General features: G+C 37.8%; 2 protein-coding genes across 3 annotated transcripts; both read left to right on the top strand.

Moving 5' to 3' along the window:
- Positions 1–1,160: 1,160 nt before the first annotated feature.
- Positions 1,161–8,099, top strand: LOC128381113 (nucleolar transcription factor 1-like). Its single transcript, XM_053341065.1, has 13 exons — positions 1,161–1,449; positions 1,545–1,720; positions 3,265–3,342; positions 3,969–4,124; positions 4,229–4,293; positions 4,374–4,440; positions 5,099–5,160; positions 5,284–5,473; positions 5,635–5,682; positions 5,773–5,835; positions 6,156–6,206; positions 7,252–7,316; positions 8,048–8,099. Exons 1-13 carry the CDS (start codon positions 1,431–1,433, stop codon positions 8,097–8,099), a joined length of 1,092 nt encoding a protein of 363 aa, XP_053197040.1. The 5' UTR covers positions 1,161–1,430.
- atxn7l3b (ataxin 7 like 3b) lies at positions 7,121–12,879 on the top strand. 2 transcript variants are annotated; one of them, XM_053341766.1, is made up of 9 exons: positions 7,121–7,136; positions 8,355–8,401; positions 8,509–8,624; positions 9,150–9,282; positions 9,629–9,800; positions 9,930–10,030; positions 10,178–10,200; positions 10,396–10,441; positions 11,730–12,879. In XM_053341766.1, exons 3-9 carry the CDS (start codon positions 8,574–8,576, stop codon positions 11,807–11,809), a joined length of 606 nt encoding a protein of 201 aa, XP_053197741.1. In that variant the 5' UTR covers positions 7,121–7,136; positions 8,355–8,401; positions 8,509–8,573; the 3' UTR covers positions 11,810–12,879. The 2 variants fall into 2 exon arrangements, with proteins under 2 accessions (XP_053197741.1, XP_053197740.1); XM_053341765.1 differs by lacking the exon at positions 7,121–7,136 and adding an exon at positions 7,182–7,316.
- Positions 12,880–13,989: the final 1,110 nt, after the last annotated feature.

The following is a 13,989-nucleotide window of genomic DNA, read 5'->3' as shown; positions in this document are numbered from 1 at the left end:
AGAAAATCACATTTCATGCAAAATTGCAGTGCAAAGTGCTTTACATAATGCAGTCATTCAAAACAGAATAGCACAAAATTATATCATCTTAATATGGCAGGTACATGTCTTTTCTCACCATTAAAAACAACAACACAATAAAAAACAATAAAAATCACACATAAGTTATCTAGTAATAATGTATAGATTAATGGAATCACCCAACATTGGGATATTCTAGTGCTAGTGGTAGTTATTAATTTTGTTATTAAAAGATGTTCTGTCTTAAAACAATAATCAGGTGCCCAACTGAGCTTTGAAAAAGGTTTTTCTTGCCATAATCATTCCTCTAGTTCATACTGACCATTAGAAGACCCCTTCATAATGCACTTACACTGTATGGAGGACAAAATCCACAGTGCTCCCTCTGTGAAAATGTATTTAAAAGTTCACTTGAAGCCAATGTGAAGCTTCAGTCATCAAAATTAAACAAATGAAGTAGATGTGTTATAATGTTATCGTCTTTTATAGTCTGTTTAGTACCAAAGTCAAATGTGGCATATGTGCATTTGATATGACTGCTGAAGCCTCATATAAGCCTAAGCTGCAGATCAACTTTTAAATGCATTTTTGCACAAAATTACAGTTTTCCTATCATTTACATTGAAAGTGCATTTGAAGGGGATTTTGTAATAGTAGTCAGTATGAACAGGACAAGTGCTTACACTGAGGAAAACCTTTTTCCGTGTTAATTTGGGCACCAGCTATCTTTTAACACCTTTGGTTTTCCTGTTTCTTTTATACAGTCTATGGTTGTGACACGCCAAATTGTCTTCTGTGGAAAAACTCCTCTTTAATGATTTTGTGACGAAAGTACACACTTTCGTACAGTAGGTGGCACTATGCTCCATTGTAATGCTGGATGTTTTAGGATCCATCCGATTATATTATATTATATTATATTATATTATATTATATTATATTATATTATATTATATTATATTGGGTGTTTTAATCAAATATGTAAAGGACACGGTTATAAGATATAGAATTTTTTCCCCAGTTCTGACCGTCTCTTGTTCCACACTCCAGTCCGGTAGGTGGCGGTAAATGCACCTGAAAGCCAATAAAAATAAATAGAAGAAGCCCACTAGCAACCCATCAATGGGGATTCACATGGGAGTCACACATGTCGGCTGAGAAGATACAGGAAGTGTTTGTTTATTATTTTGCGTGGTGTTTTAGTTCTTCCAACGAAGGTAGCGGTAACAAGAAGTTACCAATAGATATATTGATAGGCTGTATAATATCTTCAGGATATCGTTCATATCGTTCATTCTGCCAAGTTTGTTTGGTTTGCTGGAGTCACAGGACAGACTCAACATCTGCATATCTAGCCAATGCACTGAAGAAATCTGAAGGATACGTTTGGAGAATCTAGTGAAGCTGAAATGGAGACCGAACAATCAGGTTTGTACAGTCCAATAAACAGTGCAATATTCGTTTTTGGCCATGTGATATTGCAGTTTTAATCTCCTTTTTCTGTCCCTGTGTCATGACTCTAGAGTGGACAAAGGCAGACCTTCAAAAGCTTCTGGCTACAATTAAGACCAACATCACAGACAAAGACAGAATGAAAGTATTTTACCAAGGAGTAAAGAGTGTAGATTGGGATAAAGTGGCTTTCCCCCCTTTCTCGCCTGAAGCATGTCAAGAAAAGTGGGATGAAATGTGTCGGAAGGTGAGTCTTACTTTAATTATACTGTTTCAACTGACAAAAAAAAACATCTCACCGCTATTAGCTGTGGCTTTCGACCAAATCCCAACAGATGCCCACTTCACAAATCCATGTCAATATTAATGGCAACTACATTTTTGGCAAGTCAGTTATGAATCATCTCAGAGAAATTGCCACAGTTATTCTGTGGATTTCAGCATCTCAGTTTCTTCTTTCTTTTCATGTAATCCCAGACTGAATCTATGATGATGAGATCAGGGCTGTGTTGTTGGAGCCATCCCATCTGTTGCAGGACTCTGGTCGTCTTGCCAATGATGATGGGTCTTTATGACTCTGTTTGGGGCCATTGCTTTGCTCTATTCTAGAATAAATGTTAGGCCAATGAGCCCCCTGTTCTCAGTCTATGTTATCACCACAGTATTTTAACCCCAGCATAGCATATATTGCCATTTTAGTACTTGATACCAAATATCATGTTACTGTTACAAAGCTATTTGCATTTATCAATCTTTTTTATTGCTAATGAGCAAATGGGTATTAACATAACTTAAAGAATTAGATATCAGCATTTGTCGATTGTGTATGTCAGCCTGTAAACTGAGTTTGGGAGCAGAGTATGATAAGGGAGAATGAGGTGACGAGCAAGCTGGGGTTGTGGAAAATAACGGGAGACATTGGTATGCGTTTTGACTTCTGTAGCTCTGCCTATCTTTACACACTTGGGTGTGTGCAAGTCAGTCTCTCTTTTTCTGTACAGAATTAAAGAACTAATTTTCCATAAGTCACAAGGCTTTGAATTGTCATCTTTAGCATGAGCAGGACACAGTATAGATATAGTTCTCACAACACTGCTGCCGTCAATGACAGCACATTTCACAACAAAATGACCAGTCACCCACTCCCGAGCACATACAGCTAAAACTCCTGAGCAAAAGCAGAACATAACTTACCCCTTTAACTTACCTCTTGCTTCCAAGCCACAGCTCACTGGGCTTAACTGTGTTAAGTAAACACGATTTGTAGATGATTTGGGTTGGGTCAGATTTGCGTGGTCGATTAGCACATTATTTTTGCAGGTCGGCCAGTGTGGATTTGCTCTCACCAGTCAGGAGCCATCACCTACAATAGTCTCACGCTATGAGCATGTGTCCAAGCATACAAGCTTAACATCCATAGGTGTCACTATTGAGAAGGAATTTCTGATTTGTGCAACCAGAACCTTCAAAGGGAATTCCGTTATTTACAGATGGAAGTTTTATAATTTTGTGATGAACGTATCACTATTTGTTGGTGTCTGAGGATCGGTGTTACTGTTAGAATGGTTGCTACAGTTAAAGAGTATTACGATATTAAGTAGGTTTTTTTTCAGTTGCTCTCCTCTAAAGTCAGATCAAAACACATCTTAAACTGATTTTATCTTACTCATGGACACTTAAGCGTGTTACCAACAGGACACCCTGGGTAAATAGGGACATCTGTCTTGCATTAATACAGTCTTACAAATGTTGTTAGTTACAGTAAATGTAATTCTTGTTTTTATTTTTTAGATGCGCAAATTTCGGACCCTCACAGAGCTCGTCGTTGAAGCTGAAGATGTCATTTCTGATCCTAGCCAGAACCAAAAGGTAAGCACAGCACAATCAAGATTTTGATGACTTTGTGTTGTAAATGTGAAATTGGGAGGTGCAAAACACCACAAATCTGCAAAAGGATGATGAAACAATGCAAAGACATCCGTGTTGTTGGACAGTTACATAGTGTGTTGATAGTACATGTGATTAAGTAAAATGACCTACACTGTAAGGACAGAGATCTGACTTTAAAGTGTGTAGGATTTAGTGGTGATGTTAAAGATTGCAACCAAGTGAATTTCCCTCTCCTACCCTACCAAGTGTGTAGGGAACCTACCGCGGCCACAAAACTTATGAAAAATGCGAAAGGCCCTCTCTAGCATCAGTGTTTGGTTTGTCTGCTCTGGGCTACTGCAGTGATGCACCATGGTTGGCCCATGTGCTCCCTATGAAGATATAAAGAGCTCATTCTAAGCTAACAAAAATACAACAACTGTTCATTTAATTATACACTAATTAAAACATACTTAGGGATATTATATTCCATTTCTGCCAAGTCCGTTCTGCTAGATGCCATTATATTTTACCCACTGGACCTTTTTTAAGGTTGCTAGCCAAGGCTGTTCGATAATTCCATATGCTTGATTTGGTGATTTTATAATGGGTAATCTTTCCTGCAGATCCATCCAGAACTCCCGAAAACACCATTGCCACCCTCTGCCTTGTTTTATAAGGAAAACGTCACCAAGTTTCATAAGAAGAAACCAAACCTGAAACCAAGTGCACTAATGTCGGTGGTATTGAAAGAGTTCAAGGCACTCCCATATGAAGAAAAGGTACAGTCAGAGAGAGGCTATTGTGAGACCAGTGTTTCCTCTCTTTCGGTGTTGCCTAAGGCTTCAGATGATGAATTACTGACTTTTTTCCCTGCTAAACACAGGCTAAATATAAGAAGAAATACCAGCTTGCAAAAGATGAATATGACAGAAGCATGGACAAGTTCAGGTATTATCACGTAAACATTATATTTGGACCAAAGGTCGGCCCATGTAAGTACATTGTCAAACAAATTCTTTGTCTTACAGGGAACAGTATGAAGATGCTCCTGTTCATGGGGAGAAGAGGAAAAAGGTTTCTGAACACACCCAAAATGTAAGGATCCTCTTCTCATCATGCCAACCATATATGATGAACATCTGCCGTTGGTTCATAAAGACTAAAGGGGATGTATCATGTACATTTTCAGGTCTACTGATATATCTTTGCATGACCTACAGTTAAAAAACTCCATATTTATCTTATACTGGCCCTATATGCACCCCTTTAGTTTAGGCTCTGTCTGAAACCGGGCTGTTTTAGTTCTCTTTAAGGTCCACCTTATGAGCTCACTCTGTTAAGGCTGTGACAGAGCAGACCTGTGACCATGACACACATTTTCATGTGTATCTGAGTTTTTCTTTCCCCTAGATGCCTGTTAATTTAATATTCGTATGATTTTTAAAACAGTTATATATACATATACACACACACACACACACACACACAGATATAATAAGAGTTTATTAATAAAATAGAATACAATATCTGATCAAATGAAGCTCACATGGTTCCACCTTTTTAATTCTATGTTGTTGTTGTTATTATCATTATTATTATTACAATTGCACACTACTGCTTGCAAAGCTATGATCTTAATTATCTTCAAATTTAATATGTGACCTCTTTGACAAAGCATGTGTTGAGTATTTTGATGTAAACTGAAGGTGGATTGATTTCCTCTTAAAAATAAATGTTTGTCCATAACATGCAGGGTAATAAAAGACATGCGAAGTCTAGAAAGACATTTCCTGGTGAGCCAAAGATACCCTCTCAGTGAGTCAAACAGCATTCATCCCTTCAAGATAACCAGCTTTTCTTTAAAAATTTAAGCAAAATGAATCCTCAGTTGTCCATCAGAGGACAAACGTGTAATTGAGTTTCTCTTAACTCTCACAGGACTGCCAATCAAATTTTCTTCAAAGAAACGTTGAAAAAAACAAACGTCAAATTACCAAGAACAAGTGAACGCTTCAACAAGATCCATCACATGTGGAAGGACCTCCCTAACAAGGAGAAGGAACGCTACAAGGATCAATGTGATGACCTCTTCAGAAAATACACAAAGAGGCTGCAGAGGTGGTTTAAGGTATAAAGAAAACTCTCTCTCTCTCTCTCGCTCTCTCTCGCTCTCTCTCGCTCTCTCTCGCTCTCTCGCTCTCTCGCTCTCTCCCTTTAAGAATAGATGGATTTCTTTTAAACTTTCCACTGGAAGGTCTCTTTAAATGTGTCACCCTCTACATTCCTCAGACGTTGACAACAGCAGAACAGAAAGACTATCGGATCTGTAACCCCAGTGTAAGAATCAGTTATTTGTGTCTTTATAAATGTTGCTTTGATGTTTTATTCTTCCGTTTTCTGAAATTTATAATGTTCTGGTCTTTGCAGAAATGTCAATACCTTGATGACAAACACTTGAAAACTAACAACACAGATATCCACATAATATCAGTAAGTTTTGATTCAATATGAAACATTAGACTCATCTGAAATCACATATTCAAGCTCTGATAAAACAGGTTGCATTACTGAGGTCTAAAATAAATGTGTCTTCACAGAAATACTGATGAGGGTTAACGATGAATCATACAGCGTTAAAAATTATTAGATTTATGCAAATTTAGCATATAGTAAAAGTTATCTTGTAAAGTCAGTGAACTCTTATGTGTCATGAAAGAGTGTTCGGATATATTTAATAGAATGCTTGAAAATAAAACACAACCAGCATTTAAAAGTGTGTTGCATTAAAGAGTTTATTGTATCTCACACAGGATTCAGAAGATGAAGACATCGCATACAGCAGCAGTGATGAAGGAGAAGAGGTTGGAATACTAAAACATTAATCTATTCATATTTTTGTTCATTTCATCTTGCTTCTGGTCATTGAGATATTATTTAAAAAATAAAATGAAATGTTAATAAAAAAAACATTTGCTAATCCGCAGGGGGAGGAGGAAGAAGAAGAGGAGGACGATGATGATGATGTTACAATGTTTGAAATCTATTAAGAGGGAGAAGCACAGCAGTTTAACACTTAAAAATTGAAAGTGATCAAGCTTCAGATTAATTGTTGTAATGTTGTCATGTTGTAAGACCATTATTCTGCTGACGTTATGCCTACCCTGTGCTTGTTCCTAAATGAATTTGTTCAAATGACCACACAACCAAGCTGAGTGTATTCAGGAATGGAAACATGGACTATATACTGGATTACCAGCTGCTTGTTTTTTTCCCTGGGGGCCCTCAAGCAGATCAGATGTTACTTGTGGATAAAGGCTACAAGAAGACTGTTCCAGGGTTGATGTTTTGTTTTCTTTGAAACTTTTTATCAAAAAAAAATCATGGTAAAAATATAGGCTACTATGTATTTTTAACATAGCTATTTGAAAAGTAATACTTTTTCATAAATGTTAATAAATGTTGTTTTCAGACTGATATATTTCTAAAAAAGTATTTTTCAAACAATGATTCATCTTTGAGATTTTATAGTAAAATTAACCAGATAAACCTGACCAGGGTTTTTTTTTTAAACAGTACGATGGCTTACAATGACTTTAATAGGCTATAGCAAACAAAAGGCCAGTTTAACCCCACATTGCGCGGGGTAAAGCACAGTCACATGCTAGCCTGGATGGTGAATGTATGAGAAAAGACCCGGCAGTGCAGCAGAGGAAGCACTTGGTGGAAACTCGTGCTGTGATCGATTGCTCTTGTCTGATCTCTGATGTAAAGATGGATGCCTGCCGAAATAGGTAAATAAACACAATTATGAAAATCGCGGTACTGTAATTGCAGTATTCTTCATTATTGGGATTTATGTTGGTAAGCAGGTGTTGTTTTTTCCTCATTCGCGGTTTGTGCGGCCAGTGGAGAGGTAATCGCCGCAGTGCAGCAGTAACAGTGCTGGGGGACAAGCCTCGCTGTAGTCAAATGTACGTCTTTAATTAACAGCAAAACCATTCAGCCGGCTACAGATGTGTTACATTGTCTCTTCTTTACTCCTTTCGGTCTGACACATTGTATATGTCTAGCTGCAGCCTCTGTTGATCCTGTGCTGTGGTTTTTGTGAGACGGATACTGGTGTATCGGTGTAAGGAGTGACCGTGTTAACTGATGACTCTCCGAATGTGTCGTGGTTGCTCTTAGTGACGGCAACAGATTACATAGGTGTCCTCTTAAAAGCCGTGTTAATTATACTTTAACCAATAGGCTAAATGCTACTCTGCTAACCATTTACACAAGTTAAATTCAGATCAGGCAGACGCATTCACCACGTAACGTTTCTATTATGTGTGAACCAAACCATTGCGGATAAATAGGCAGTGCAGCTGTACCCTATTTTGGGATTTTACACCGTTATCCTCAACTGGTAAGCAGCCCATATTGACCCAGTTAACCGGCTTCACAATGTGTGGCTAGAAAGTGTAAAACTAGCCTATTAGTCCATTGTTCACCTCGTTCAACCGGCCAACTAGGCTACATCTAGCTTTTCTCCCTCAAACCTTGTCTGAGGTTACTTTCAATGTGAATGAACGTGAACGCCTTTTGTTAGCGATGCAGTTTAACTATATAAGGTAAGGTAAAACCGAGTGGGCATGTATATTGTGAGATAATTCAAGGCTTTTAGGAGGGCACCTACATGTTCTGTTCTTTTTTTCAACAGCTGTCGTCACCACGACAACCACGGACACATTCGGCCCAAAGTCACCACTTAACACGGTCGCTCGTTAAACCGCAACACCGCCTCTCTTGTAACCTCTTGGCATTTTCAATTCCTCCAGCCTATTCATAGCCACGCTCTTTGTTTTGTTCAGCAAGGTTTTGGCTAAGCTACTGTCATTAGACAGTAACGCTCGGGCCAGCAGGGTGAAAATTAAGCCAGTGTTACACTCGTGGCTCCTTCTGTGTCTCTTTATTGAGATGTTGCAGTGCTTCAGCCCCAACCTTATTCACTTTTGTGATATTCGCAGGTTGTAAACGTGGGAAGTACATCCCTGGCAGTGTTCAACGTGCAGTTGTAAGTAGCCGCATCCCATTCAAGGCGTCACACACTGATTTCACATTCATTAGTTAGACATGATTCAGTACCACTGTGTTGCTAACTGTGTTTCCCTCCTACTGCAGCCCTGTTTTGGCCAATGCTTGCAGCATGACCACAGCAGCGTCGGCTCATCTGTTAGTTCTGGCAAATGAAAATGGAGGAGGTTTCAATGTCCAGCCTGGACAACAGCAAGCTGGAGGTACGATGGAGCAAGGCCACTGTATAATAATGGCTGGACATTACATTTGCTGACACACTGCAGAACAGACAGTGATAACATCAGCCTTTTGAATAAGACAACTTGGTTTAAAGGATAGGTTTACTATTTTTCAAGTCTTAAAACAACAATCATGTGCCCATATGAATGTTGAAAGAGGTTTTGCTAGCTGTAATCATTCCTCCTGAATGAACTGCACATTTAAAGATCCCCTCTTTACATGCTTATGATGTTTGTACAATGTTTATTTGTGTAAAAATGTATTTAAAAGTTCATCTGAAGTCGATACGAGGCTTCATCTGTCTGAGTTAGACATTTCTTTCTTTGAGTTTCCTTGGGCAGTGTTTTCCTGTTCAGCAGCAGTGGAAGGATAATAACAGCAAGTGTAATTATGTTTCAATGTTCATTTGGGCACCTGACTGTTTTAATACAGATTTGAAAAATTGTGAGCCTACCCATGGATGGTATGAATAACATATGTCTGTTTGCCTGACCCCTCCCTGCCAGGGCCTAGCTCAGGATATCCTGTCTGACCTGGTGGAGGATGCATGCCTTGGACTTTGCTTCGAGGTCCACCGGGCCGTCAAGCAGGGCTATTTTTTCCTGGATGACACGGACCAAGAAAGTATGAGGGACTTCGGTAAGCACAAAGTCACTCTGTCTACCACAGGGAAATATTAAAAATGTATCAGGGTAGTGGAAAGTTTAGTGATTTTACAGTTAGTTGTTTATATCAATGATTATAGATACTGCAAAGACAGAAAACATATCAATCAATCAATCAATCAATCTTTATTTGTATAGCGCCAAATCACAACAAAGTTATCTCAATATATATTATATTGTATATTGTTTCCTATGCACTGAGGTTGCCTGGAATACAACACATTTACTACCCTTGGTTTGTCTAGTATGAGATCCATAACCACTCATGCTACTACATTATAAAACAAAAATGTTTATTAAATCTCACGTCAAATTTCCAGAAATTGTGGACCAGCCGGGATTGGATGTGTTTGGCCAGGTGTACAACCAGTGGAAAAACAAAGAGTGTGTATGTCCCAACTGCAGCCGGAGCATTGCTGCCTCACGTTTTGCCCCACACCTGGAGAAATGCCTGGGCATGGGACGCAACAGCAGCCGCATAGCCAATCGCAGGTACGAGAGTATAGCAGATAACTACTCTGCCTTTTCCTACAACTATCCTACAAGAGTGTTTTCTGTATTCAAACTGCTATTTGTTGAGAGTAATGCTGAGTCATTGCCATGTTCTTCCCTTTTTTACAGAATAGTCACCGGTAATAACACCAACAACAAGTCGGAGAGTGACCAAGAGGATAATGACGACGTAAATGATAATGACTGGTCTTACGGGGCAGAAAAGAAAGGTGAGGAACTCTACTGCTTTTTACCTGTTTTTGGCAGTGGAATGATTTGATTGCTAATACTTTCATGAAATTTGACATGTATAAAAATACTCAAATGCTTTCTAATTCTAAAATTGTATATGTGTGTTTTTTTGGGTTTTTTTACAGCCAAGAAAAGGAAATCTGATAAGGTACGTTTATTGTAAAAAGCCTACTATTTTCTTTTGTGGTTTTACTATTTAAAAGTAGTGAATATTATAGCATTTTTAATATTCCCTTCACTGAAACATGTATATCAACAAATGGAGAATATAATTGATTATTCCTGACTTTCTGGAACTATTGGAATCCACTCAAACAAAATATATTTTCTTTTTCCACCTCAGAATCCAAACTCACCCAGAAGATCCAAATCATTCAAGCATAAGAGCAGTAAGTTGAAATGTTTGTGAACGTCTGTCATCACTGTTTTTAAATTTGAAGGGAACTGAGCCTGGTAAAATATATTATAACTTTTGTGGGAATATTATTTAAATGTCCCAGTAAAAGCACATTCTGGGTCAAATAGTAGATCATTTTTTGCTTGTCTCAGTTTTATCTTTGGGGCGAAGAAAGTAAAGAACATACAGTATGAAGACAATAGAGCAACATATTTAACAGACTATTTAGGATACAGTACTTATATTATTAACCCTAACTCTAACCCCATTTGATAGGTTATTTAATCTACTACATGATCTGATGCTGTGAGCCCCATCTGATGTCACTCTTGCAAGTTACAGTAGTTATTTGTTTTTGCACATTTGCAGTGAAAGGCACAGTCACATTTTATAGAGTCTGATTTTGAATATACTTCAAATCAGTTTACTTACAACAGCATGCTCAAATTGACTAAACATTGGTAAGTTAATACCCATTTCTGTACCTATGAGCTCATACGCTTAATTGTATCAAAGGGAGATTATTTTTGGGTGCATTTCTTTTTTACAGTATGTGCAGTTAATGAGTTGTTACATTGCTGTAAATAGGACACACTGTAATTTAAAGCTAATTGAGGTCAAGTACCCAACTGTTACTGAATTGATTTGTTTTATTATTATTATTATTATTATATTTATTATACAATGTGTGAAAATTGACTCATACACTGAGACTTTACAGTGAAGTAATAACATTGTTTGTTGTTTGTTTAAACTTTTGAAATGAAGAATATTTGCATATTCATAGATGATCTATTTTTCAGTGAGGGAGAATGAGTAGATGTCATTTCAGTGGTTTTTCACAAGGTATGTGAACATTTTTTTGGGGGGAAAAGACATGTCAGAATATGTATTATCCTAAGCAGAGGATTTTTATGTGTCTTAAAATATGTCTGGAGGGGATCCTCAAATTTGTCACTGTTTTAATTAGTTTCTCCTGACTAAAATGACCTCCTACCCTGCCAGGTTTTCAGCATGGCAAATCATTTTTGTCATTTCAGTTAAAGGGATTGGTCAGCCTTCACTGTAACTATTGCACTGTTTAGTTTTCAGTGTTATGTTAGTGTATTTTAACATACAAATTCATGCTTAGATCATTACTATAATCTGTAATGTCTATTTGCTGTCTCTATTATACCTTTACATTAATGTGATCAATGATGCAATGAAGGAAACATTCATTTAAATAACATGTAATTGGATGGTATGAATGACACACTTCCTACTGTTCATTCCCATAGGCATGATGGGTCCTAGACGTCGAATGGACAACCAGGAAAGCCCGCGCATGCTGATGAAAGATGAGGCATTCCCTCAATAACACCCTCAGCCACAAACACACATTCTTTTACCATAGTGTGTGTACTTACACACAAACGCGCACACACGGGAAGACCAATAACACTTCACCCCTTTTTGTTGTGAAATCAATGGACATTGATGTTAAAAGTGACATTTATGGTATTAACTGCTCTGGAGAAGCAGTCCAGACCTCCCACTGTATACTTGACAGATTTTTTTCTCTTCACAAAATCATCGTACCAACACTCATTTTTTCTTCGTTGTTTTTTTTTTTTTGTTAACTCTATGTTGGAAATATTTGCTGGAGTCCATAATAATGAATATCACCATTTACGATTTCACTGCACAGAGATAGATTCTGGTGTAATTCATTCAGTGGCCAAGCAGAGGCAGCTGTGTGACATTGACTGTGTGCACATACATTATGTTGTTTCTTAAAATACAGACATGATTAAGCATTAGGTGTACTTAATATTTCCTCACCTTTTGAAAATCTTTTGAAAAATAATGTCACATTGTGTTTTGGACAATCATTACTGATGGTTTGTCTTTTGTTTCCACATTCACTGTCAGGCTCATAGTTCTCCAGCTGAATTACAATACAGTTTATTTGTATGTGTGTGTGTGTGTGTGTGTGTGTGTGTCTGTCTGTGTGTGTGTATGAGAGAGAGAAGCAACTCTTGGTTATCATTCACCTGTGGAAACCTGTTTTGAAACTGTTCAGTGAGTGAACCCTTAATTGTACAAGCAGGTATTTGCTGCAGAAAGCAGGTTTTTTTGTTTCATTTTTTGTTGGATAGATCAGCTTGTTTTCTAGCTTTCAAAAAATGTCTTTGTATCATGTGTTTACATTGTAAAGGGTTACATATATCCTTGGTGTGATGTGATAGTGTAAATATTCAAATAGTTGAATTGCTGCTATCATGGCTCAGTTTGTTTCATTTGTCTAGCATTTGATTTGTTACCTGTCCTTAGGCATTGACTTAAACTCTGAGCAGGCGCTGCATATGGATTTTAATGAATGAAAAAAAGCAACAAGAACCTCAGTAACCTTGCTCCAGTGCTTACAAATCATGATCATTTAACCAACAGGGGATGCTGTTGATCAAATGAGGGCAATAATACATTCATTGGATGAGGGAGATACAAGAAACATTGCTGTGTAAAGGTTTTTTTTCAGCATAAGGAGGTATATCTTATCTTCTGAAACTGTAACCGTAAACTTGAGGTTGACGGATCCTGTCTCTTCAAAGTGAAGTGTTCAGTTGAGTTCATAACTGACAACTGCCTGGAGGAGTCAGTTATGCTGCCTTCATGTGCCCTTCCTAAACTCCAACTTTTAAGCTCTAAGCTTAAGTAAGTCTTGATAAAAAGGTTGGGTGGTTGGGCTTGAATATTAAATCCTTCAGTTGGTGTTGCTGAATACAGCAGAAAAGTGAGATTTGTCTGTACATCTGATAAGTCATCAGTCGAGCAGGTATGAGTGGTGTAACCACAATAAATATTGATATCTTTCAACAAACTATTGATGCATCTCTGCCCTCATCAGTTCAAATGCAGTGTGCATCAGTGCCTGTGTTGTGATACAAGTAATCATTTTGTGTTTCTTCTTATGTTAACCCAACCGTAACCCTTAAAATAAAACCAGCAGTCTCTGTGATACACTGATGTCACTGCTATGGGAAATACTGTTCGAAGAGGAAACAGATTTTCAAACCAAACTCATAGTACTGGGTTTGGTTGCCACATTTGTATACTGCCTACCTAGGCCAGTTTCAGCACAGATCTGTTTGAATGAAAAACTGGACTCTACAGTCTTTGTGGCTGGGGTTCACTACATGTCAACTGGTTTTATGTCATTTGATACTTTTTAAAATAGCTATCCACACCACCCAAGTGCAATATCAAGGCAGTTCCAGCATTATTATCTTGTGGCCCTGTATTGAGTTGAACTCTGCTTTACATTGTGCTCACAGGGTTCATATTCTTAAATTATTTCAATGACCACAAATGAATTATTTTAGCATAGGGGTACTGGGTGGCCTTTGGGATTCTGAGCAAATATTTAAGCTGCCTTAAACAGTAGTCATCCTTATTGTGAACTTGAAGGTAAGGTCCCCTAACAGTTCAATCCAGCCATGCTGAGATCAGTTCATTATAATGCATTAAAGTAGTACAGTTTTGACAACAACCAGGAGG

The sequence above is a fragment of the Scomber japonicus genome, chromosome 20, assembly GCF_027409825.1.
Source record: "Scomber japonicus isolate fScoJap1 chromosome 20, fScoJap1.pri, whole genome shotgun sequence".
Taxonomy (NCBI): domain Eukaryota; kingdom Metazoa; phylum Chordata; class Actinopteri; order Scombriformes; family Scombridae; genus Scomber; species Scomber japonicus.
Note: the sequence above shows the minus strand (reverse complement) of the source record. Positions and strands in the feature narration are given on the sequence as shown.